We start from the raw sequence: 25,733 nt of genomic DNA, 5'->3' as shown, positions 1-25,733 counted from the left end.
CGAAATCCGTCCAATACCCGCAGTGCCATTTCTAAACTGTATTCCCCACTGTGTCCTCCAACTGTTGTATGTTCTGCCAATCGCTTGAGGACAGAGTGGGAAAAGGAGCAAGCAGAGTTAGAAGCCGGACAAAAGAACTTATAGAACCCTTATATACATATTTCCCTAATGTTTTAGAGAGCGTGGTGAGGTGAAAAGCAGTTGCGGTGAGTGCGGATGGACTTGTCAGTGTAGTTATGGAACCCCCTTTAAGCAAGAGGAATCCGGCGATAAGATTAGCGGATTTGGCAGCGACTCAACCCCTTCCTCATCAGAATATGACAGGCTTCCCGGGGCTAGGGGGGCATCACCCTCTCTCCCACCATGCCCATCTCCACCCTGGGGAGCTGGGCAACGACCCCGGAGTGGCACTCACTCCATTTGGACCAGAGCACATGGCACAGACAAATGCTCTCAAACTTAGCCCATCTCAGCACATTCAGAGCCATCCCGAAGCCCAGACCGCGGCATCTTTCACTTCTGCTCAGACCACAGTTGGTTTCCCCGTGGCTCACCCCCACTCAGGCTACTCAAGCAGCAGGGACTTCATCCTCAGGAGAGAACTCTCAGCCTCTGCTATGCATGCACTTGGCGACCAGCATAGTTCCGCCTCCTCCCCTCATCACCATGGCATGTTCATCTCCCCAACAGGTGCTTATGGGCACGCGGAAAGTGGGGCCCATTCACTTTTTACTGGACTTCACGACCAGGCGTCCCCAGGTGCCCACCACCATGCCCTCAACGGGCAGATGCGCCTGGGTATACCGGGGGACATCTACGGCAGGCCAGAGCACTTCGGGCACAGGCCGGAGCACTATGGACCGTCTTCTCTCCACAGCTACAACTCCATGAACCTCAATGTGAACATCGCTTCTGCTCCTCACGGAGCCGCGGGGGCGTTTTTAAGATACATGCGGCAGCCCATAAAGCAAGAGCTCATCTGCAAGTGGATTGACCAGGAGCAGAATCAGAAGAAGCCCTGCTCGAAAACTTACAGCACCATGCACGAACTGGTCAACCACGTCACGGTGGAGCACGTCGGGGGACCGGAGCAAAGCAGCCACGTCTGTTTTTGGGAGGAATGTCCACGGGAAGGAAAGGCTTTCAAAGCGAAGTACAAACTGATCAATCACATCCGAGTTCACACGGGAGAAAAGCCCTTTCCGTGTCCCTTCCCCGGTTGTGGAAAAGTGTTCGCGCGATCGGAAAATCTAAAGATTCACAAGAGAACTCACACAGGTCAGTAATTCACATTGTCGGGGGGGGGGGGGAAAGCGGTGCATATCGCTTCAGAATCGCTGCATGGCAGATCGTTATCATACACCCGAGGCGACCTCGTTTTAGTATTCACGCCCGAAAAGGAAAAAAACGGCTGTGCGTAATTACGCGCAGAAGCGAGGAAAACTAGTTTTATTCACAATCGCATTCGCACAGCGAGTAGAAGCATTTCATTTCCTCTCTTAAATGGTAACTTTTTTTCTTATTTATTCGCCGAGACGCCAGCAGTTGGCGTCAAAGGATTTAAGGCTTATGATTTGTAAAACGTGCTTACGTACGTACAGAACACGCGCAAAAGTAATTGTCTTCAGGCGTGAGACGTTTACGCAAAAGCTCAGTTTATATGATGAGGAATCCAAGCAGATGATGGAGGATATCGGAACATAAAAAGAGTGATTCGTAGGGTGTAGACGTTCAATTCCTGTCAGTCATTTGAATGAGCTATTTACCAGAACCTCTGTGTAACTATTGAGCTTCATCTTTCAGAAGTGTAACAGATTTTCACTTTGTCAACCAGAACAACTGCATCCTGAAAACACGTCCGTTAGGAACGCTTGTGGCACAGTTCAAAAGTTCAAACCAACAAGTCACATCAAAGTAACTTTTCAGAACGCAAAATATTCATAACGGTTCTCTCATGAAGGTGAATTTGATCTCGTAATTTGACAAACAAAAAGTTTGGCTTTGCCTTTTTGCCACTTTTTTGGAGCGGCCTCTACATTTGAATCAATCCTCCAAAATCTCCTGGGAATTAAGTCACAGACCAAATATGAACGCTCACAAAGTTCACATTACATCCTCTTTTAAGTAGAAACCTATCATTTGCAGCCCATATTTCTTTTATATCACTCTAGAGGACACTTTTTGGGGAGAATAAAAAAAAACATATAAGTATTTTCACATGAATGTGTGCGCGTGTGTGTGTGTGTGTGTACAAACAACTGCAAGCAGATTCAACTATGGCACATAAATGCCTCGTGGTGATCTCCAGAGTGCCCCCTCTCCAACCACATGTAAACCAGAAGGCCTAGAGGCATGTTACACGGGTTCACACAGGAATATGCTGTGGGCAAGTGGGTGTGGAGCTGTGGACCAATGCTAAGTGAATAAGCTGTGGTGGAGAGGGCGCCCCTGTGGAAAAGTGCAGGCTGTGTTTCTCAGCAGTCAGGAGGTGTGTGTGTGTGTGTGTGTGCGTGTATTATTCAGGCTGTGTCTCCTAAACAGCTGCAGTTTCAATGTTATAATGAGCCTTCATGTCCAGCTTTATTTCTTGTTGGAGAATGCACGTGTTTCTTATGTACAGCCCTGCACGCATGTCTCTGACTGTGTCTGTTTCTCATTTACTGAAGGGGAGAAACCTTTCAAGTGCGAGTTTGACGGCTGTGATCGAAAATTCGCCAACAGCAGCGACCGGAAGAAGCACTCTCACGTCCACACCAGTGACAAGCCTTACTACTGCAAAGTGCGCGGCTGTGACAAATCCTACACGCACCCGAGCTCGCTGCGGAAACACATGAAAGTGCACTGCAAGTCCCCGCCGCCCCCTTCCACCAACGTCAACTACATTTCTTCCACCAACCCCCTCGGGGATCCACTCTCCCCCAATTCCGAACCGCACAGGAACCGCTCGGCGAACCTGTCGCCTCAGGTCACCAACCTCAACGAGTGGTACGTGTGCCAGGGGAGCGGGGGGCCCAACCACCTCCACACCCCCTCCAGCGATGTGCCAACGTCAGACTCAGACGACGAGGACTCTTTCAGAAATTCAGACCCAAGGACAATGCTCTGATGCCCCTGTTTACAACCACGTGACTGTCAAAGTTGTCATGGAGTTGACCCATTAAAGGGTGCAGACCCATCAGTGCGCATGGGATCGTTTTTTTTTTTGTTTGTTTGTTTGTTTTACTGTAGTCATACTAAACGACTGTGCTTCAAAAAAAATATTTACATTCATTGTGGATGCAGTGTCAGGATAACTGCAGCAAGATTAAAAATACCTTGAGGTGACCCTGAACTTCTATCTAAATTATAAGCTGGCAGACTTTAATACGGTCAAAAGCATTTTTTTTCTCATTATTTGAAACAACCAAGAATCCAAATTTGATCCATATTCAACCACAACTTTGCAAAAAAAAAAAATGAATGTATTTGCAATAACATGCAGGTTTAATTAACTGCATGAGTTGATGCTCAACTGGTGTGCTGAAATGACACCTTTCATATGACCCCTCATCATCCTCCAGCAGTTAATAACTGGACTGCAATCAATCACTGTCATATTAGAAACATTTTATGGGAAAGGGTTACAGCCTGTAACACTACAAGTGGCAACACGTAGTTAAAGGACAGAATATATGGGCTGGAGATGAGGCTTTTTCTTTTCTGTTTTTTTTTTTTTAATTATTTCACAATATTTCTACAAGATGTGGTACACACTTTGAAATACCAATAAGGAAGAAGAAGAAGAAAAAAACACACACGAAGAAACACATATCGGAGTGTCCTAAGGGTTCTCATTTACTTTTCAGATTTATACAATACATGTGTTTGGATGGAATTTTGTAATATTTAAGATTTATTTAAGACTATATTTTATGCAAAACTACGCAAGTGTATTACTTGTTTAAAAGTCCAGTAAGTCCCATGAGACCCTAAATGTCTACACTGACAGGCTTTGACCCTGTAGGATTTGTATATATGTAATTGTACTGATGCTTGTGAATGTTGTGTAGTTTTAATTACAAAAAAAAATGTTGTTTTGTACATTGTAATTTATTTGTTGGTATCAATGTTGTACTGGAATTACAGAAACACCAAAGAATAATAATATCAGTTTTGGTGATGTGTAGTACCCTGCTGATGTTTATTTTTCTCATTTCTTTCTTTTCTTTTCTTTTTTTTTTTTTTGTTGACAATTTACATTTTAACATATTTTGGTTAATTTTTTTAAAACTGTGGTCTGTAAACGAAGAAAACATTTACTTGAATAGGCTGTGTAATGTGAAAAGTCCCTTTCTCGCATGCCTTTTTGTAGTGATCTGTCTTTCATATTGAGGTGCATGGTGCCATTGGACATAAAGGATGAAAAAAAAGAGAGAGAGAGAGATGAATCAGCTATGACTGTGCAGATCTTTGATGTTCAAGATTTAATTTGCAATATAAAACTTCCTAAAATGAATTAAAAAACAAACAAACATTCAAGGCTTATACATTAAAAAATCCACGTATGTAATTTCTTATGATTTATGAGTGAACTAGAATAATTGAGGACACGTTTCAAGGTATAAATCGACTGTTTGGCTGCTCTGTGGGGACTGTGAGAGATTTCCTTTTCGTGCAAGTCTTTTAGAAAGACGCACGTTGGTGGATGAGAGTCAACAAAACACCAGTGTCAGCCTCACCTTGAATGGATAGGTTGCGGCAGCTCTTCACTTGCTGACATTTCTATAAACTATCCACTGTTCTCGGAAACGGGCCCATCGGGCCAAGGAGGCTGGTAGAAACTAATCACCGAGCTAATGGGAAAACTTATAGCCCCCTGATGGCGCTACCTCTGAAAAGGCGCGACAACACAAAGCGGTCGGTGCATGAATCATTCATGGGAAAAATAAAAGATAAAAAGATATCTGACAATGCGCAAAGCCGTGTATAGAGTGTATAAAACAAGTCCCCCCTCTTATTTCCTCCATTAAAACGCACAATCTCACTTTCAAAGAGTTGCCTGTCCAGTCTATAGAATTAAAATTGACCAACGCCGGTCGTGCACCACTTCAAAGCCTCGCAGCTTCTGAGAGGAAGGCTGGCTGCTTTGACAGTCTTCATGGTGCGTTAGGATTTCTATGGCGATTGGGTAGTGAGACGCTCACATTTGAATATGTCCGGTGGAGAAAAGAGAAGAAGAAAAAAAAAAAAACACTAACTTGCGCAAAAGTAGGTGAAATCAAAGCGGAGGATGCACTCGCTCCAAACAAAACAAAACAAAAAAAAAGTGCCTCATTGGCAGGTAAGATGACGCACGCGCTCCAGTCAGATGCACGTGTACCTTATACACAGGGGTCAAGACAAAATACAAACTTCCAAACAGCTGACAAGTTGTGTTAAAAAAAAAAAGAAGAAGAAGGACAAACTGGGGAATAATTATGAGGCTGACACGCTGCGTCGATTCACGCGCACTTGACTTAAGGTCGAGCTGCAGGATTTTTGGAGGATTTTGGCAATAATTTAAAAAAAAAAAAAAAACAAAACACCTAAACAACACGAGAGCATAAACGAGCTCAAATATGAACTTTTTTTTTTTTTTTTGTCACAGCCCAAAAAGAGAATTATTGCAGCTGCACAATGAGCACCTGCAAGTTTCTCTCATTTTTTATTATTTTTTTTTATTTTACAGTTTCTCCAAAAAACTGCTTCATTCAGACACTTGCAGGCCTCTTCTTCTTCTTCTTGTTGGTTTTTTTTTTTTGTTTTTTTTTTGTGTCCCGAGCGTGGACTTTTATGAGGCAAAGGGCCAAAGGAGTATACACTCCTCTTGTCGGTTCTGTTTGGAAACAAATGCTCAATGAATGTTACAAAATAAACACGATGAAAAATAACCCGAGACAGTCCTTTTGGGCATTACAAGGAGGGAGACTTAATAAAAGGAGTGAAGCAGTCACCCTTCAGTGAGAAAAGCTTTGAAGTAGAACTTATTATCTGAGAAATACTTTTTGGTTGTCCTAACGACGCCGCTGAATGGGAAAGGCGCTCCTTTGTCAACGATTTGTTCTCCTTTAGTGGGATGTCCGTGGAAATCACTTACATGGGCCACCTTAACATACTGCCTGCAAATCAGTAACCGGCGGAGTCAGACATGCAGACGCCACTTTGGAGAGGACAAAGCGAAAAGTCGCGGCGAGAAACGCCGCTGCTTCTCAATTGCGCCCTTTAAAGGGGTTGAACGATAATTTCTCAGACGAGCGTAGAACCAAAACAAACGCTGTCGTGTCAGACTTTACAAGCATTATCCATCTCCTGAATGCTGCGGGCACAATGCTCAGGGGGGGGAAAAAAAAAAAAAAAAAAAAAAAAAAAAATTGCTCGTGAAGTGATCGTCTTGGGCACAAAAGTTAAAGAGTCTCTCTCTTGTTAAGAAAACGCGCAGGTCATTTGATCCGAGCACCTGCGACACCACCAAGTACCCGGATTCTTGGCTCACCTTGAACGCAACGCGTCATCTCACTTTAAAAAAAAAAGAATAATAATAATAATAAGACAAATAAATGTTGTCACGGAGAATAAAAGCTTGAATGGGAAAAAACAAGAAGGCAAATGCACGCCTCCAACTTTTTATTTTGGGGTGAAAAATAGAAAGCAGGTGTCGACACACACACACACACACACACACACACACACACACACACACACACACACACACACACACACACACACACACACACACACACACACACACACACACACACACACACACACACACACACACACACCTTTCACCTCCACTCAGAAGTCTCATACAGCAGAACAGCAGCACCTTGTGACAGCTTTGGCCCCTTTTTTTTTTTCTTCTTTTCCCAGCTTCCCCTCAAAAAGAAAGAAAGAAAGAAAGAAATCACACGTCTCTCCTTCATAGATGGGACGAGTGAAAACTAAAAAGTGGGTGATAAACGGAAGTCAAGACCCCTGCAAACAAGAAACAGGGGAGTTGATAAATCGATTTTACTCTATAAAAATGGATACTTTATTTATGGGAGCGTATTTATACCCGTTCAATAAAGTTGAAACACAATCTGGGCATTCAACTCAATCGAGGGCCTCAATCTGCAGGGATTTTAATTTCATAGTGTAATTAATGAAGAAATTGATTAACAGCTTCATTTTCTACTGCGATTTTCCTTTTCATTTTAAGTGGAAGTCACCAAAAAAACCCAGTGGAGTGATTGTTTTGTCGTGACGCACATTTTGAATAGTGGAACTAAACAAGGCTTTGCCACAAAAACACACCTGTTCGTTCAACTTTTTACCGACTCTCTGGGTCAGAGTTTCGTTTTTACAGTAAAATAATAAGAAATAAATGAGATCTCCATCGTTGCAGATCTTTTGACTTCTCGTCTATAAAGTATAGTTTCCCCAGTGGCTCTTTAGCCTCTCGGTTAAATCCAACTCTGCAGATTTATTCATTTATTTAATGATTATTCTCATTATTATTATTATACTTTTTTTTTTACAGTAGATCAAGATGCGCTCCAGTCTGCAGGGGGAAACTTCACACTGAAGTGACAGGAAACTTGAGCGTTTATTTTTGTTGTTGTTGTTGTTGTTGTTGTTGTTCTGTTTTGAGGAAGGAGCTCTTCCCCCTGATTCACTTCGGGGAGAGTAAAAGAAAATCTTGGTCCGGTTGTGCACCGGGCTTTGCCGGACGTCTGCAGGGGGAAACGTCGCTCCTCTCCAGCCCAACTTCAGCAGCTGCGGTTTCACCTATTAGCCCCGATGTTATTCTCCAAGGAGTGTGGGAGTTAAACATCTGACAATGCTCACTCCGGGGGGTTGTTCAACTGACCTGTACTTGGTTTTAGTTTAACAGGAACTTCATTAAATCAATTACCCAGTGAGCACATCATAAATTTCTATTTTTTTTCCTCCACCCTCTTTTAATAGTAATTTGAAAAGAAACAAACAGTCTTTGCCTCTGAGTGTTGCGGGGCTACCTACAAAGGCATGATGGCATCTCGCAGGTTTGAAAGCTTTTCTATTAAATATAATCAGCGGCTGAATACTACTCTGTGTGCTGTGAGGAAAATTGTTTTATTCCAGTTCTGACATTTAGACCGTGTCCTTTACCGAAGCTCTGGATAAAGTGGCGAAGATTTCCTGCTGCAGACAAAAACAGCTCCTCATTTATAGAGTTGTAATATTTCCTCATCCAAGCTCAAGAGAGAAAGATGAAATATTTTTTCCTCCCAAAAACACTCAAACAGTAAAAATTGATCAATTATGTTTTAGTGGCAAATAAGTGAAGGGCCCCACCATGAAGTCAATATATGGAATGTTGTCTTCTCAACATAAACATATGTAGGCATATTTACATTCAACATCACAGCACATTGATTTATGTCATTTTGTGTGTATTTGAATAAATGAAAAACAATAAAACGTATATTTTGATGTTAATGTCTATACATATCATTTATAATAATAGAATATTTAATAAAGAACAATTTATGTGTTTTATTGGTTTCCAGTGTTGTTTTTTTATCCCTCTGACCGGCACAGGAATGATTTTTATTATTCTCATTACTTTCAACCTAAACCTTTTTATACATTCAATAACTTCACACATTTTCCATGTTGTCACATGCATCATGGCTACTTTGTGTTTTTTTTTTCCAAAGAGCGTGATGCATCACTCAGAAGCTGACATAATATCTAGTGGCTCAGTAACATCTGTGGGGGTAGAGACTTGGTGCTGGTCCAAAGCCCCATCCCAGGACTGGGAGCCACTCCAAGGCAGTAGGTGAGGAGAGCAAGGTCGTCCACGGACAACCGCATGAGCCGGGCCCCGCTACCTGGCCCTCGCATCGCCCACCGGCCAGAAAGTAGAAGCTAAAGTGCAGATAAGCGTGAGCATGCTGCCCCAGTAGTGTCTTATTGAATGACAGGGCTTTCCTAAAAGCCTCTAAATGCAGGATGTAGGCTTCAGCGTACTTGGAAACTAGGGATGAGAGGGTGGAGGGGAATCGTGAACTCTATACTCCATCAGAGAGAGAACCAGATGGACTTCCAAGTGGAAGACACTTTGATTTGTGCCCGGGGACGACAAACTGTTTCATCTCTGGCACGCCAAGAGTGACATGTATGACTTTTAATTTGTTATGTTTAATTACTTACAAGCGTATTTTATTGTTTATATGTGGTCATTTTATAGCAAACAAAAACTAGATCAATACTGGAACCAAAACAAATATACCTACAAACAACAAAACTCACATGTGACTGCCGATTGTGTTCGTTTACACTCCCCAGGGGGCAAATATACACTGAGGATTTTTATAAGGATTTATTTCATGACCACAATCTCTGTCCTTCATTTCTGACTTAACACATATTGAAAGTTATCTATGATTGATCAAGATGGGTTTTCACAAAGCATGCTGCCAATCTAGCACCTTATACTTCACCTCCATATGTTGGCTTCCTCTTTCTTACCCTCACCCTCTCGGTTGAGGGCAAAGATTGGTATCAGAACCAGATTTGTGCAGAACTATCATGCCCGCAACATCAGAGGTCCAGTCCTGAACACGTCTGGTTTTAGTGCAGAAAAGGTCGGCGTTTAGAGAGGGGGGGAGTGACTCCGTCGCAGCTGGGGAGGAGGGAGAAGGAGCATCTTTGGAGCCAAGTGTGGAGAAAAGGGAATGGGTTCTGTCCAGATAAGGAGAAGGGGGGACACGAGGAAAGTCAACTCAAAAACACAGTCCGGTTAATAAAAGAAAGACAAGGGGGTGTCTGTGACAACAACAGATAAGGGCACGACTCCTTCTTCCCCCAGAAACATCTGACCGTCGACAGTAGTTGATGTTGATGTGTTCATCATAGGCAAACTGGTGAAGTTGGTTACCAATCATCCCCAGCTTCCAGGCTCGCCGCCGGAGCTGTAATCCAACGTGATAAGCCAGTGCAGTAGCAATAAAGTGTCCAATGTGGACGCACCACTGCTACTCAACCATGCAGTGCCAAGACCTCCCTCTGACTTCATGGAGACGTCTGCATGAATCCCACACATCACAAGCTCCGCACTCATTCTCTTTAACAGACCTGGGTTTGGCGCCGACAGATATGGCTCTGAATGGGCAGAAGAAAATGTGGTGTCTTGATGTTTCCAACTGACCAGGGATAAGCCAGAAAGGAAATATGGCTGGATAGGCAATGAGATTGAGATATGGGGTCTCCATCTGACCCAGGGCTTCAAAGGGCTGTGGTTTTGGTCTGCTGAGGCCCCAGATGAGGCTTAAGACATAAAAGATGGAATACCGAGATGACCTATCGTATTAATGGTGTCCAGCAAACAGACTTGACAGCTCCTCGTCTTCTCCACCAAGTCCTGACGTTGCTTTGTACTGAAGAGTAGATGTTCATGAAACACAAACAAAATGGGATAAAACATAAAGAAACCATAACCCGGAGCCTGGTCTGGGCACATAAACAGCTCTCTTAGTCTCGTAAGCTCTTTTGCTTGCTGTGAAGATACTGATGACAGCCATAATGTGTCTGGTTGTCCCACAGGACACTGAGCTCTGGACTGTCCCAATCACAAGACTAATTGTATAATTAGGCCAGCTCCATTGGGGACTCGGACCTTTTGGCCCTTCACAGACACTTGCCATGGTAAATGACAGTAGATCTCACAAACTATCAAAGCTGATCCATCTTCGTGACACAAACCTTGAGAGATGGAGATATTTTAATAACATGACTGATTGTTCACTGCACATTTTAAAAACATAACCTGTAATTTGCAAAGGTGGCATATTCATCACATATACAAGTCCTATTTTTTTTTCTACTAGACTTGCATATATGTGGCAGATGTTGGGATGACAGTGGCTTGTAAGAAGACCAGCCACAAGATTATGCACGCTCCAGTGGGAGGCTGCAGAGTGATGCTCCACAATCAGAAGTGAGCTGGTGCTGAGGAGGAATGCATGACCCGCTCATCCCTGATTTCCCTACGACAGCCCCTCTTCCTGATTTTCGGCATCACCGTGCACATCATTATCGTTGTCAAAAAGTTGCACAAAGCAACGTGAACTGTGATGCTGGGGTGTGGGGGGTGGGGGTGTGTGTGGGGGGGGGGGGGGGGGGGGGGGGTGACGCGCAGGTGTCTGCGCTTCAATTCCGACCGGGCCACTGCGAGGTTAGGAGACTTCTCCATCCAGGAGGGCCCCATAGGTGCCCTCATTAAGCGGGGCCCCTGTAGCACGGAGCGGCGCGCTCATGAGGAGGAGAGCCGCGACTCCTCGCGCTCAAAGTCCGCCTCTCTCACCTGGCCTCTGTCTGTCTGTCACAGCTCCTATTGAGCCATCTCTCCCTATGAATCATAATAAGCATAATAACGACCCCGCGGTTGAGGGTGGTAACCGAAAGGGTATTGTAACGGGGCATTATTGGAGTCAGTTAGGCGAGCATCAATTTGACTACACCTCCGAGATGTCACATAAGCAGGCGTAATAAACTGAGTCATCACTTAGAAAGTAAGCGCTGATCCATGTCTCAGGTTTTTTCCCCCCCTTCTTCCTGTAAATACAACAGCATCCCTCCATTAACTATTCAAAAAAAAGAAAAAAAGTGCCGATTTACTTGCACGCACTGTCGCGCAATCATTCACCGATCACCTCATTATATTTGATGACGTATGCCTGGAAAGTGTGTTAAACGGATGGAGTTTCTTCAAACTTCCCGGCTGCACACTGTGACCGAGATTCAAAGGGCAAGTGGGGCTTCATTAACCGTATCCACATTTACTTTAGATCCCCCCTGAGTCTCAGAGAGAGAGGATTAATGTCAATTACCTGTCATTTTGCAACACCTACAATATGTTATTCCTGCTCGGGCTTATTAAAACCATGTCACTTTTTTTCCTCTCTGAAATGCATGGAAGTGCTGAATTGGCAACGACTTTGAAAAATAAAAACAAATAAGGTCGCGTGTTTAATTTGGCTTCACAAAGTTCCTCGAAGGTGTTATTACTCCAGAAGAGCCCCATTTAAACAGTTTATCCAAAAAGTTGTGATCCCTCTATTTTGACGCACGTGCGTAAAAGACTCTTACAATAAGCGCAATAAACCCTAATCTACTCAAAGAAATTACAATTCAATTTGTATAAATGTTTCCCTTATTAGCAGCCATTCTGATTACAGTATTAACCCAGCAATCTGAATCTATTGGTTTTGTTTCAGTGAAGTACTCCCATGTCGTACAAGCTGCCACCAGCTCAAGTCGGAGTGCTTTCCCTCTAAAGACCTAAATTGAGGAGCTGCTATGCATGATGACCGCACCGAACAAAAAGCAACAATACTCCACAAAGAAAACACCATCCAGCTCGAGGACCAATGAGGGCTTTCTTTCACTTTTCAATCACGTCTAGTCGTGCCCGGGATTAAGAGAGGGCTCTTGACTCTCTCTTTCACACAAAACCAAGAGTGCTTGTCAGCAACTCGAAGGAAAAAAAGGAAGAGAATAATACGTGAGTCCAGGGTTATCGTGTTTAATTGGATTAAATGGTGTCATGTTGAAGTCGGGAGCATGACAAACAAGAGATACTCGGCAACACGACTGGGATAAATACTGCATTACGCAACTGCATTCATCTGGGGATGGAAAACATGAGCAATAAACTGGACTTTAAAATGATTTATTTTAATTTAGATAGAAAGCGCGTCTATAGGAAGACATTATCTCGTTCCTTTAAAAAAAAAAAAAATCCGTGTTTTGGTGTCTCTCCACAAGCACTGGAGAGGTTTGTTTTGTCGGGATTGTGTTGTCGGCTCCGCTCTGCGCTCATCTGTGCGTCAAGCGGCGGAGGCAATAACAAGGTGCGCGCAGCTGTGCGTGCAGGTGCGCGGCCTCCACCTGCTCGACGGCGCAGGGAGGGGTGTGTGGTGGTGGAGAAGGAGGAGGAGTAGGAGGAGGGGGAGGAGGAGGAGGAGGAGGAGGCCGCTGCACATCAGAAAAGCTTGGTTTCTGGTTGCTCAGAAAGAAAAGTGGGAAATTCGCCCCGTATCACCGTGCACGCTTTATATAAATAAAATCAGTTGGTGACGGTGAAAAAAGTAAAATTTTTAAAACATTAGTCTAGTTTTTACGTTTTAAAATTGAATATAAACTCAAGGGATTTATTCACAAGTGTCCTCTCCGGATATTTTGGAGTTTCAACAATGATTTGGTATTTTGCGCTAAATCATCATTTGCGATTTATTTTAAAGATTTGTGTCTGATACTGATATGATCCTGGCAGAAGCACGAGGACACGCTTCCACCACACGTACGCCTCTGATATTCATCGGAAAAGTTCCAAATGGTTTAGAAAAATATTCCTGTTTCGGACTTTTGTCCTTAAATTCGATTAATAGTAATTTAAACACGTTAGAAACAGGTCGACTTTGCGTCGTTTAGCCTCGGATTAGCAGCCTAATTGGCAGCCAGGGGCAGGTGTGAGATCTGATCTGTGTTCTCCGTGTGCAATGGCCACCAACCTCCGCAGACCTGCTCGTTTTATGAGGTGCTGTTGCCTTTTCCTCCCTTAAAACTGTCTGCGTCGGGCCGCGTAAACTTTCTATTGGTCTGCCGCGTCTGGTGCGTTCAGGGACAACAAAGAAAAACAAACAACAATCAGGACCTTTCTCTGTCTCAGCACTTTCAGTTCTACTATTTACGAGGTTTCACCTCAAATAATTTCGGTAATATTACACGTGTTTTAAGTTATCCACTTCCAGAATGTGAAAAAAAAAAAATAATGAAGCAGGCGTGACAGGTAAGTTTGTTTTTTTCTCCAGAAATCCCAAACAATTAAACTGTAACAGAATAAAAATCAGAGTAGAAATTAAACATTTAAGCAGTGTAATTTCATGAAGTCAGCAGCGATGCAGCAAAATAATACTTTTTTTGTCAAATCTGATGACAGGTGGACAGTGAAGGTGGTTGAAAATAAGAAAGAAAAAGATCAGGAAAAAAGTTGCAGAGACTTTCTGTGCCTCTGTAACGAGTCTCATTACCATGCCACCCTTCCTCCACGTCCTGCTTCTTCTCCTCCTCCTCCTCCTCCTCCCACGACACCCTTCCTCCTGGCAACAGCAGACAAAGCGGGCGGGTTTTAGTGGTCTCCGTTGGGGCGTTCAGCCTTTGATGTGGGCCTGTTAAGGCGAAGTGAACCTAAGGGGGGGAGTCAGGCCAGGAGCATGGCTGTGCAACAAGGTAAAGTCACCTAGAAATTATTTTACGCACTAGTAATAATAATAATAAAAAAAAGGTCAGATTGAAATACCATGCATTTTGGGTTGAAGTTAATTTAAATTTAACAACCATGGATGCAATTTATTACCATCATCTAATATCACTGATAATAAACTATATTATTCTCTGTTGTGCAGTTGAGATTAACGTGACAGTTAAAAAAAAAAAAAAAAACACACACAGCTGAGGATGAGGAGCTGCAGGACCAGGGTGGGCCCTCAGAGGCCTTCATGCGCAACTTTTATTTAAATAAATCTAGACACAGCATCTCCCCGCCCATCACCTTTAGGAGAAGTCTGGACAAAAGCAGGTGCACTGGAGCCTCTGCACACTTATCCCACCTGTGTGTTGACAATTAAACATCCAAAAGTGAGAGGGGGGTTAAAGGACGAAAATCAGAGCTACATTTCCTGGACAACATTTTTTTTTTTTTAATGTTGCAGCGTTGATATAAGGTTTATATGTGGTTTCCAGGGTGTGTGTGACACACCAGAATAGTATATCCATCATGAAATTAGAGTGAAGTGAAAAGGTGTAATTCCTCTCGAACTCTAATTTACTTTTGAGACGCTCAAACAAAAGGCTTTTTTTTTTTAGAGGGGCCTCAAATGAAGTTAGTAATGGTCCACATGTGCCAGATGACTCTGGAAAGGACGGTGGGTTTTTATGCAAACACGCAGGAAAAATGAGGCTGAAATTAAACATTCTGAAAAAAAAAAAAAAAAAACTTCGACTCCTATTAACTCACATTAATGCGCAGAATAAAGTGGTTGGCAGTGTTTCATCATACAATATTTTGTCCAGACTCGTGACTTTTATTCAAAGCACAATTAAAAAAAAAAATCCTAATAAACAGACCATCCTCAATCAGAATTATTATGGCTTGTTTTTAAAAGAAATGCAATTTTACTCTGAAATTACAATTTGAGAAAATATATTTTCTTAATCCTGATTTTATTTTATTTCTTTTAAATGTCCAGATTCTAAGATGCTTATATGGGTAAAATACAAAATAATAATAATAAAGAAACAGCTTATTTCGTTTTGAATTGACACATTTTAATATGTCATTTATTCAATAAGAATTATTACTAAAATAAAACAAATAAACAAAATAAAAACACAAAAAACATTGAGCTGTTTGCCTAAGGGTAGTAATATGCTGGATATTAGGGATTATAAAAGTTGTGCTTCTCTAAAGAAGCTGTTAAAGTCACTCTGAACACGCTGTAATTTATTTGAGCATCATTCCTAAATATTGAAACAGAGTTAATTATCTTCAACTAAACGTGTTCTGCTGATCAGCTGTGTACATGTTGTAGTTTCAGCCCTTTTTTGGGGAGGGGGGGGAGATAATGGCTTTACACTTCTCTAACCGTGCAGCAGCCACAATAACGAGATGTTTTATTGCTTTAGAATAATCTTTTGCCGCAATTAGTTTGTCATATATTGTCATTAGAAGTCTATTAAAACATCAAGTCATTATTTGGGCATCCCCGGGCGGGGAATTAGAATAAAACTATCTTTGCCACACGGGTCCCATTTAGATTAATGGAAAAATATGTAAAACATTTCGTTTTAATTTTCCTCTGACAGTGTTTTGCATACATGCATTTTCCCCGCCTGTGCTGTCCCTCATTATTTATGAAAGCAATCTCGACCAACACATTACCGGGCTATGAAATACTGCTCGCAGCCTAATTGATTCCCGTCACAATTTTGTGAGGTTATAATCGTGTTAATTGTAATTTAATCTCTCAGGGAATACCGGCGAGATGTATTTAAATAAAAGTGCCGTGCGAAGTGAGAGGATTTTATCAGTTCCACACATAATAGAAATGTCATGTAGAATTACACAGCCGAGGCAGACAGGGATGCATTCCTCTAATCTACAGAGATGTCACTGAAACGGTTTTTTTTTTTTTTTTTTTACCCTCCAGTTGCAAATGTTAGAGAGTTGTTAAGCCGCTGAGGTGCAAAGAAAACTGAAAAAAAACAACAACCAGGGAGCTCCATGCAGGATCAGACATAGTTTCCTTCACCTTTCATCAAAAGAAAGAGGGAGGGGGGTGAAAACGTGTGGCAGTAGGTGGAAATACCTCATAAGAACGGGATTACTGGGTGGAATGAAAACACATGTATAAATATAAGTGGTGTAGAGACCCTGGCAGGATGTTGTGCTCCGCTATAACATAAACTGTCCAAATAATATCCCGATGCTCCTTAGAAGAGCTGCTTTTTCTGGCTTCCGCCCTGCAGGATGCAGAGAGCAGCTTCCTCTGCTCTGAGATCTTCCTTCCTGTGTGTGGGGGGACACCTGTTGGTGCAGAGAAGAGCCAAGACGTCCCATCAGACTCATCTCTCCTTCGCCACTAAAGTCCCTTCCCTCCTCCTCTCATCAAGTCTTTGTGCTGTTGATTCACTCCTGAGTGTCGGCCGTCGCCCCAAACTTACTTTATTATTGAAAATACTTTCCAGGGAAGCCAAAAAAATTAAAAATAAAAACCAATTCATCCATGTGCAACTTCAATGGATAAATGTGATGCAGCTTGTTCAACACTAAATGAAATTGCAGTGCGACCGTTTAAATGGAACAATTTTATTCTTGAAACCTTTTATCTCTTGTAAACAAATGAATACAAGTTAAAAAGTCACAGTTCAATAGAAAAAGACCCACATAATTAACACATCTTGCAAGTTTAACATTAAACATTTAGAAAGTCACCACATTGTCTGTACTTCTAACAAACAACAGTGTTGATCTGAAAAGCTTTTTTTTATTATTAATTAATTATTTTTTTAATCCGTGCCCGGATGATAATTTAGAATTTATTTAATGGATGTCTCACATAATAGCAGTTTTGTCCACCAACCTCGGTGTATAATAGCAGATCGGGTGAAAACAAACAAACAAGCCGAATGTGTATTCAGGACAGAGAAAAAGTGAACCAGGGGTGGGAGAAATATGTGGCCAAATGCCAGAGAGACGGCTTACTGTTGGGGTCTGTGGCTGGACGCAGGAGTGGTTTCGATCTTTTTGTCTGGCCTGGCCCTGGCACAGACACCAGCCCTGCCCCAGACACAATGGATCATACAGTATGAGAGAGAGAGGGAGCGAGAAAGAGGGAGAGATGAGTGGATGAGGTGGGGTAGAGGAGGTATGGCGCCTTTCATTACCATGGTCACCAATGGCACTATTAACCATTCAACACCCCCCCAATTATCCTCCCAACCACAGTCACAGAGACAAAGCCTCAGTCCTGGTCTGCTGGAGCAACATGGCCACTAATCTGTCTCATTCTAACATCACACCCACTTCACTGTCTCTGCAAGTCAGACATGGACAAGTGCTCCACAAAGCCCCTTTGTACCTCCATTTGTGACAAGACAACAAACTTCTTTACTGGACTCATTAAGGAGTTCATTTTTAAGTTTTATCGCCGGGCAGATTAATTAGTTTCTGATGAGGTTGATGTAAAAGCAGCTCACTTTGAACCGGTGTTAAACGAGTTAAAGAGCACCGCCGCAGCTTTCTTTCTTTCTTTTTTTTTTTTCCTTCTTCTTTCCAGTGCAGGTCGTGGCGGTTTGTGACGCCACGTGCCTCCTCCATCAACGCGCCGTCAACCACAGGTCAGCTGCATGCCTCTACTAAAGAGAACGACACAAAACAGCTAAATTGTGAGTTTACGCATTTCCATCTGTGAGTTTTTTCTTCTTCCTTCTTTATAAGCGAGCAGGACTTTGATGTGTAGGAGTCAGGACCCGGGCAGGGGGCTTGAGGCCTGACTGCAAGAGCGGGGCCTGCTGAATGGATCCTCAACAGTGGCTTGTTGTGTTTGTTTACCCTTTTTCCCTCAGCTGCCTGGACCGTGGAGATGGGGGAGCATTCATCATGACCCAGGAGAGACTGGAGACATGGCCGCGTACTGCAGGGCATGCCAAGAAAAAGGCCGACAGGGCAATAATGTGCATAAGAGGCGAACGCACTCAGTGTGCACAGAGTTCACAGCAGTGCAAAGTCAACTCAAATGAGTCGAATCATTATTCTATTGTCAGCAACATGAAAATAAAAACCATTGCATTTGTACACCAGGCAAAGTGACACTGACTTAAAAGTTACTGAAGCGCTGTTTTTGTCACGAGACCTGCGAACAACATCCATTTTTTTCCCCTTTGGCCTCTGCTGTCAGGGTGCAGTGGCGGCGGCTTCCTCCGATGCGTCTTCTGAGCAGCGGTGTCATTTCTCTGGCACCGCGGCAGCGAGCGTTATGATGTTGCGAGCCTGCTTCAGCGAGGGCATGTCAATCATGCTGCCGCGGAAGGTGAACGCACCCTGAGCAGGTTTGCGACACAAGCGAGAAGCAGAAGGAGAAACATCAGACCGAGATAAACAACAGGAAGAAAAGAAAACGTGTATAGTTCACATTATATGGACTGAATCCTTCTGGTAAACTGGTCTCTTATAGTGTCAACAGCTTGTGTATTTGTTTAAAAAAATAAAAAAATAAAAATTTATATATATATATATATATATATATATAAATAATCGACAGGAACCTCAATTTAAAATGCTGCCAATGATTTGAGGCAAGAATTATGAAAAGCAAACACCTGGCACGCTGTAAGACAAAGGGACTAACCCTGCTCACCATTTAAGCCAACACACACACACACACACACACACACACACACACACACACACACACACACACACACACACACACACACACACACACACACACACACACACACACACACACACACACACACACACACACACACACACACACACACACACACACACACACACACACACACACACACACACACACACACACACACACTTCGGCAGAGAGATGGGCAGAATATGAATCCCTCGGGCGATGCTTAGTAGGAGCAGGCCTGGCAGGGAGAGAGGTGTGGGCAGATTGTGTATTACCTCAGCAGATAGCCCACAGAGCTCAACACACAGGATCCAACCATGCACTAAATTAGGAACAATAATATTGTACACTTAATTGGCCCTGCCCCCCCCCCCCCCCTGCTCTCCTATGTTGTCTCTGAGAGTCACCCAGGGGTGTACAGTATGTATTCTCTGGAACTACGGAGGTGTGTGAGAAGATACACAAAGGATCAGTCTGAGCGTCAGAGCAGAGCGGGACCCCCGTCATCTCCACACACACACACACACACACACACACACACACACACACACACACACACACACACACACACACACACACACACACACACACACACACACACACACACACACACACACACACACACACACACACACACACACACACACAGCAGACACACACTCAGCAGACACTCTGACAAACACCAGATAAGTTTGGCTTAAAAACAATCCTTGAAATTATTGTACACGTACTACTGAAGCTAGAATTGTGGAGAAACTTTTTTTGTAATTTTGGAAACACATTTTAGATTAATTGCATTTTTCTGATGCCATTTATTAAATTTTTTTTAAATTTAGGAATGAGACAACAGTGAGCCGTTTTAGGCCAAAACACCCTCACAACGAAGTAATTTAGATGGCGTTCAAAGCTTTGAAATGACGTGCTTTTACCTTTCCCTCCTTTTGATGTTGTTCAAAGGCGGCGATGAGCTCTCCGGCCCACTGGACCCTCTCCGGACTCGGGGAGAACTCCTCCTGCACAGCCTGGATCTGGCCTGGGTGGATAACCTGCTTACCTGTCAAACACACACACACACACACACACACACACACACACACACACACACACACACACACACACACACACACACACACACACACACACACACACACACACACACACACACACACACACACACACACACACACACACACACACACACACACACACACACACACACACACAATTCACAGTGTGACTCACTAAAGCCGTGGCTGCAAATAAAAAAATAAAATATATATATATATATATATCTGTTAAAAAAAAATTGCATTCAATGCCGACAATACGAACAGTTGCTGCACTCCAACTGTATGCAGAAATAGAAGGGGTGAAATAAGATTGGCAGGCATTGCAGTTGGCACTGAAGAGGCAATAAGAGAGGAGGAAGAGGAAATTCAGACAAGTGAATTGCGTATGCATCAGTGTGTCCTTTGGCATCGAGGTGAGTCAGAAGGTCAGCGGAGGACCAGAGGATGCTGTGCATCATGACAGAAATGAAGTGCCTGCTGATATGCAAAACCTAAAACGCATGAGTAGACTTATCATGCTACAGAAGTCGACCCGAAGAGCGCAGAACGATTCATGAGACCTCGACAGCGCCTCAGCAGACAAACACGGTTGGGTAAATTGTTTAAAATGGACAATTTAACCCTGCATAATCAGACAACAGGACTTTATGTGGTGTATTTACTACTCGCATTAAAGCAGAGGAATTCTCTTTTCCGAACTATATTCCGGAGTTCAGACTCCATCTGCCACACTCCCAAATAAACCTTCCTTCTCGCTCTCCCTCCCAGTTAAATGTGGGCGAATGCCACAGACATAATCCCGTGTACATTTGCAGATCAAACTTGTAGTGATAAGTTAAGGTTATGAATCGTCTGGTAAGAACGGACGGCTCAGCAGCAGCCAGCAGGACCTCGACACTTTAGGGCTTAGCTCTGTCGCCAACAACAAATCCTTCAAGGTGGCCGAGCAGGCGGGCAGAACATTTTTTTTTTTTTTTTTTAGCCCAGGAGAGGAGAAGAGGAGACACAAGGAGGCAAAAGGAGGAGAGGCTGAGGGCAGGAGAGGAAAAAGGGAGGAGAGAGCAGCGACCTGCTCACCCTGGTTCACCTCCGAAAACCCCGGCGCAGACAAACGACTACTAATAAAAACAAACTATTCAAACATTGGTTGTGAGACGCAGTCTGTAAGAAATTAATACCCCCCGGGAGGGAAGTACACTATCCAAGAAGAAGTGTGTGTGTGTGAGCTACCAATAAACTGCTGAGGTGTGTGTATGAACGAGTGATTGCATGTGGGTAAGCCTGAATCTATAAGCCTGTTTATTTGGTTAATGCAGATCCTGAACTGTCCGTAACATAAAAGTAGGTTCTGAATACGAAGTGAATATGATTTAAAGTAAGCAGTGTGTTGCCCTTCCATCAGCAGTACAGTTATGTGTTCACTGTTTCCACACTGGGCTTCATACACTGTGTGAGGGTGCCGGTGTGCGTGAGTGTATAGTTGTTTAGGACGATAGAAGAATGACAAGGCGAAGAAACAGACTGGGTGACTCAGGTGCCCTCAGTCACAACCCATTGGTTGTCCTAAAATACATCATTCATGCCCTGCAGCCAATCCCGGCCTGCCATGTGGTGCTGGCATTTCATTGGAGGATTGCTATTTAGCAAAGTGCTCTCAGGCGAATGATGGGCAGGGTCCTGGGGATGGAAGTGAAACGTGGTCCCTGGAAAAAAAAAAAAAAACAGGGGGTGGGGGGGGATATTTGTGGAACCGTTTTCTACCTCTGGGAGTCATACTTTTATTTCTGTATTCTAACAGCGACATCCAGTTTACAGCACAAGAATTCAAGAGCATATGGAGTAAAAAATAAATAAAATAAAATAAAATTGCTTCTTTCCCCAACGTATCTCATATTTGTCAAAGTGTAGGTTTTATTTCCCCCAAACTATTCTGTTTAGCAGTGCAGTGCCACAGTCTGTTTGTGCTCTGTGCTAATGGGTGTTGTACACGGCTTAGGTAGTGCCAAGGTCAATTACTGCACAGGTAGAGGCTTTTGGCTGCACCCTATTATTGCTTAAGCACTCGGGCCAGTAATAGCTACTAACCAAGATTATACAGAGTGCCCACGGCCTGTGAGCCACTAATCCCGTGCTTTGAATTGTTCTGTTCCATATCAAATCAAACCATTTATTTCATCAACCAGCTGTTTCTCTTCATTAACTTTTATACCTTTTACTGCATGTAAGTCACAGTTTGAGCTACCTTGATGGATTTCTATTTTCGAAGGGAGATAAGTTCCAAATCGGTCTGATTCAAACAAGTACAAACAATTAAAAACGGGATATTATGTTCATGATATTTGCATAAATCCGAGGAACCCTTGTGTGAGACATAATGTTTAATCTGGGGGTGACGGGGAGTAATTCTGATCCAAACACAAAGGCAGGCACATACAAATATTAGCGCTCACACGAGCCTGCAGCAGCACACCGGAGAGGTGGCAAATGAGGTCAGCTGGAAGGGTTTCTGTACCAGACAGAAAAAAAGCTCAGTCTACAAATTGAATTGATGATGTGAAATGTAGGTAACATGTGAAGCCAATGCGGCAGGATCATTTTTCGAACGTAATATTACTGGTAGTATCATGCTCATTTGCACATTAATAGAAGAGAAAGTACAACAACAAACACCATGGTTATCTATATTTCCTAAAAAAAAAAAAGATTCCGATTTGGCAGAGTGTGTCCTATCCACTGCGGTCTGTTGCTTGCACTCTGCAGGGCACACGTGCACGAAGGTAATCGGAAAGTGTACAGACACACAAAGTGAATGAACACTTTCCCAAATCCACCCCTGGACACTCAGGCACATTTGCATATGAGCAAGTATGCTTCCATCCATGGTGGCACCGGAGTGCAAACAGAGGCTGCAGTGTCGCTTGCTGACTTCACTGGCATCGCCAGCACTCAAAAAGACTAGCAGACCTTCTGAAAACACACACAATGATTAATTACCAGGTGAGATCTTCATTACGAAAGATTAATGTGAATATCAAACCGCAAACCAGGGGGATTTCTGTCATCTCCCACAGTTTTTCAAGACACATTCTTAGTTATTTAATGGTGAGCTCCTTCTCTATTCATCTTTGAAATAAGACTGAAGCAAAAAGATGAAGTAAAAAAATGGAATGGTAATTTAACCCTCTATTAACGACATCCGGTAACTTTGACAACACTTTGATTCCCCCTGAACTAATGGAAACTTGGAATAGTTGTGCTACATATTGAGATGGGTGGTAGTTTTGAAGTATTTCTTATATTTGCCACCATAGCGTTTGGCCTCTTTGCTTTAGCAAAGCATCTTCAATTATCAGTGCAGCCAACTGACGCGTTGATTTTTTTAAAATGTGGAAAAATTTTGAAAAACTGTGGTTCAACATGAGCAAGTCCACAGAAACCCACTGCAAAGGACAACATCTATTTTAAACATAAACCCAATAAGTACTGTAAATCACACATTTATTGTAGCGTAAATAAAAATGGTGATTTTGTGTCATTTTAGCAGGAGATTTGATTTTATAATCGGATTGTAATGGGGTGTATTCTTAAAGTCTTCATGTTCAAATGACACCATTGGGTTAAACTGTTTAATAGCACATATTTTAGTGAGTGCCCTTTAAACTGTAAAAGGGATGATTGTTACTAAAACACACGAGCTATAACAATACTGCAAAAAAAGTGTAGTTTCTGATCAAATTATTGTGTCACATTTAAAATGGAATGAAATGAAAAGAAAATGCTTGTAATATGTGTAAAAACATGCAGATGGACAAAGAGAGGCTCAAAACGGGAAAAAAAGTTAATATTTCTCCATGAATGTGATCTGTAGAAGTGTGAGGAGATAGTTTCCAAGAAAATGTACAGAAAACCGATAAAGTAAGTCCACAAAGCAGAGGTTCTTCGTAAAGAAAGACATGTTGTCTCAAGTCAGGATGTGGAAAGACAATGTGGAATTTGAGATGTAGGAACACAAAGTTTACCTGTGAAGCCCATGAGAGCTCCCTCTCTGGCCTGCTGCCTCAGTCCATCCACATCTTTGTAGTCAATGTAGACCAGGTCGATAGCCTGCAGCCCAAAAGCTTTGGTGGTCACAACTACCTTCTGTCTTGCGTAAAGCAGCTCCCTGGCATCCTTAGTCCTTGTGGCACCTAAAAAGGAATATGGAAACACACACACACAGTGCGTACAGCAGGCCAGATGTCAGTCAAGACCTCAAAGCGAGGCACGCTGATGTGCCAAGGAAAAACAAAAAAAAACAAAAAAGAAAGATAAGGAGTTGTGAACTGCAGCTACCCTGAGGTCAGTCTCTTTCATTTCTTTGTTGGTCGAATGTTCAAAACCTCACAACTGCAACATAATGTGGCATTTAAATAAAAGTGGACGCATCAAACACAGAGCTAAATACCAGTTTAACCTCTGTTTAATGTGTGTTGTGAGCAAAGTCTCTGTTCTATTTTCACCAAGTGCTCATAAACTCAAGTAGCCATCCAGTCTGATGGATGAAATCTGAAGCGTGAAAGTAGAACTAGGTCTCATTTTTGCAGATCAGGATCCTTCATCTTCAATAGATTATACTATATTTGCATGCGCGTTCCTTGAATTGGTCCGAACTCTTGAATATTCTCATACTTGGTCACAGATCTTTAACTTAAAAATGGAAAATAGACAATCTCTTGGAGAATTAAGCAGAAAGTTCAACATAGCTACCTATGCTGGCACAGAAGTCATCAGAGCCAAATACTACGCCGTCATGGTGAAGACCAGCCTTGGGTGCAAGGCTACGGATTTCCTCACACACTGCCTGTAGAAAATAAATAAAGTAAAGACAATCACATACAAGGGAGGCCGGAAATGTGGAGCACAGCATAGAAAGAGCTTTTAAAACCAAATCCCCACAAAGAGAAATAAGCACTGCCGTGAGGACATATTTGCTTTTTCTTTTTCTTTTTTTTTTTAATGGGAAATTAACTTTTACACGTGGAGTGCATTTTAAGATTACATTCACACGAAATAAAGATGCGTCTTTGACTTCTGGCACATACATAAAACTAACCTAAAACTTAAAATCATAGAAACCATGTGATCAACATCACACCACCTTCGCAACGCGAGAACATACAAAAGCATTGCTAAAAGGCCATGGCGATCGGAGGAACTGCATGTGTAACGATTTCAGGAGGTCCCTGGACGGTCACAGTATAAGGAACAAGCTCTTTCCTTCCACTTCGGCCTCAACGCGATTTCACACGATCAGTCACACAATGTGAAGCGCTCACACACCACTGGGATCAACTTGGCTGTCAGTGTCAGGACACGCCGACACATGGACGAGGCGAGACGGAGGTCTGAACATCTAACATCTGGACGAGAAGATGATCCGCTCGTAAAGAAAATGTTCAATGATAACAATGGAACCCCCTAAAAAAAAAAAAACTAGAATTTATTTATACACCAGCCTAAATTTAGATTAAAAAAAAAAAAAACCAACACAAGCCATCTCTGAGGTAGTGAAACATATTTTCACTGTCAAGAACTTTTTGAAAGCAGTTTTTCTGGCTGAACGTGACGAAGCGAAGCGGACCAGACCTGTAAAACACTTAAAAGTGCAAATAGCCTCGTTTTGTTTAGCCTCAATTATTTTATG

General features: G+C 42.7%; 2 protein-coding genes across 7 annotated transcripts in view; one reads left to right on the top strand and one right to left on the bottom strand.

The window, feature by feature from the left end:
- The first annotated feature begins 77 nt into the window (after positions 1–77).
- Positions 78–4,546, top strand: zic5 (zic family member 5 (odd-paired homolog, Drosophila)). The gene is made up of 2 exons (XM_080479024.1): positions 78–1,278; positions 2,667–4,546. Exons 1-2 carry the CDS (start codon positions 237–239, stop codon positions 3,104–3,106), a joined length of 1,482 nt encoding a protein of 493 aa, XP_080335150.1. The 5' UTR covers positions 78–236; the 3' UTR covers positions 3,107–4,546.
- Positions 4,547–16,895: 12,349 nt separating this feature from the next.
- The window catches only part of clybl (citrate lyase beta like), a 68,821-nt gene continuing 59,983 nt past the window's right edge, over positions 16,896–25,733 (bottom strand). The window contains exons 5-10 of one of the 6 annotated variants that reach the window (XR_013935937.1): positions 24,797–24,890; positions 24,070–24,237; positions 19,910–20,034; positions 18,422–18,649; positions 18,161–18,242; positions 17,882–17,964 (exon numbers count right to left, since the gene is read on the bottom strand). Coding sequence is in view for 1 of the 6 variants with exons in the window: in XM_080479112.1 (XP_080335238.1) it covers positions 18,554–18,649; positions 19,910–20,034; positions 24,070–24,237; positions 24,797–24,890 (483 nt within the window). In the remaining 5 variants the exon portion in view is untranslated. Of the gene's footprint in view, positions 18,650–19,909; positions 20,035–24,069; positions 24,238–24,796; positions 24,891–25,733 lie in introns of all 6 variants that reach the window. The other 5 variants (XR_013935939.1, XR_013935935.1, XR_013935936.1 and 2 more) reach the window with 5 other exon arrangements.

This window comes from Lipophrys pholis (assembly GCF_963383615.2).
Source record: "Lipophrys pholis genome assembly, chromosome: 13".
Taxonomy (NCBI): Eukaryota; Metazoa; Chordata; class Actinopteri; order Blenniiformes; family Blenniidae; genus Lipophrys; species Lipophrys pholis.
The sequence above is the reverse complement of the archived record's forward strand: the minus strand, read 5'-3'. Positions and strand labels throughout refer to the sequence as shown.

Coding starts and splice junctions, on each gene's coding strand:
- zic5 (XM_080479024.1), top strand. CDS start 237: ATGGAACCCCCTTTAAGCAAGAGGAATCCGGCGATAAGATTAGCGGAT. Junction 1,279..2,666: donor TCACAAGAGAACTCACACAG/GTCAGTAATTCA, acceptor CATTTACTGAAG/GGGAGAAACCTTTCAAGTGC.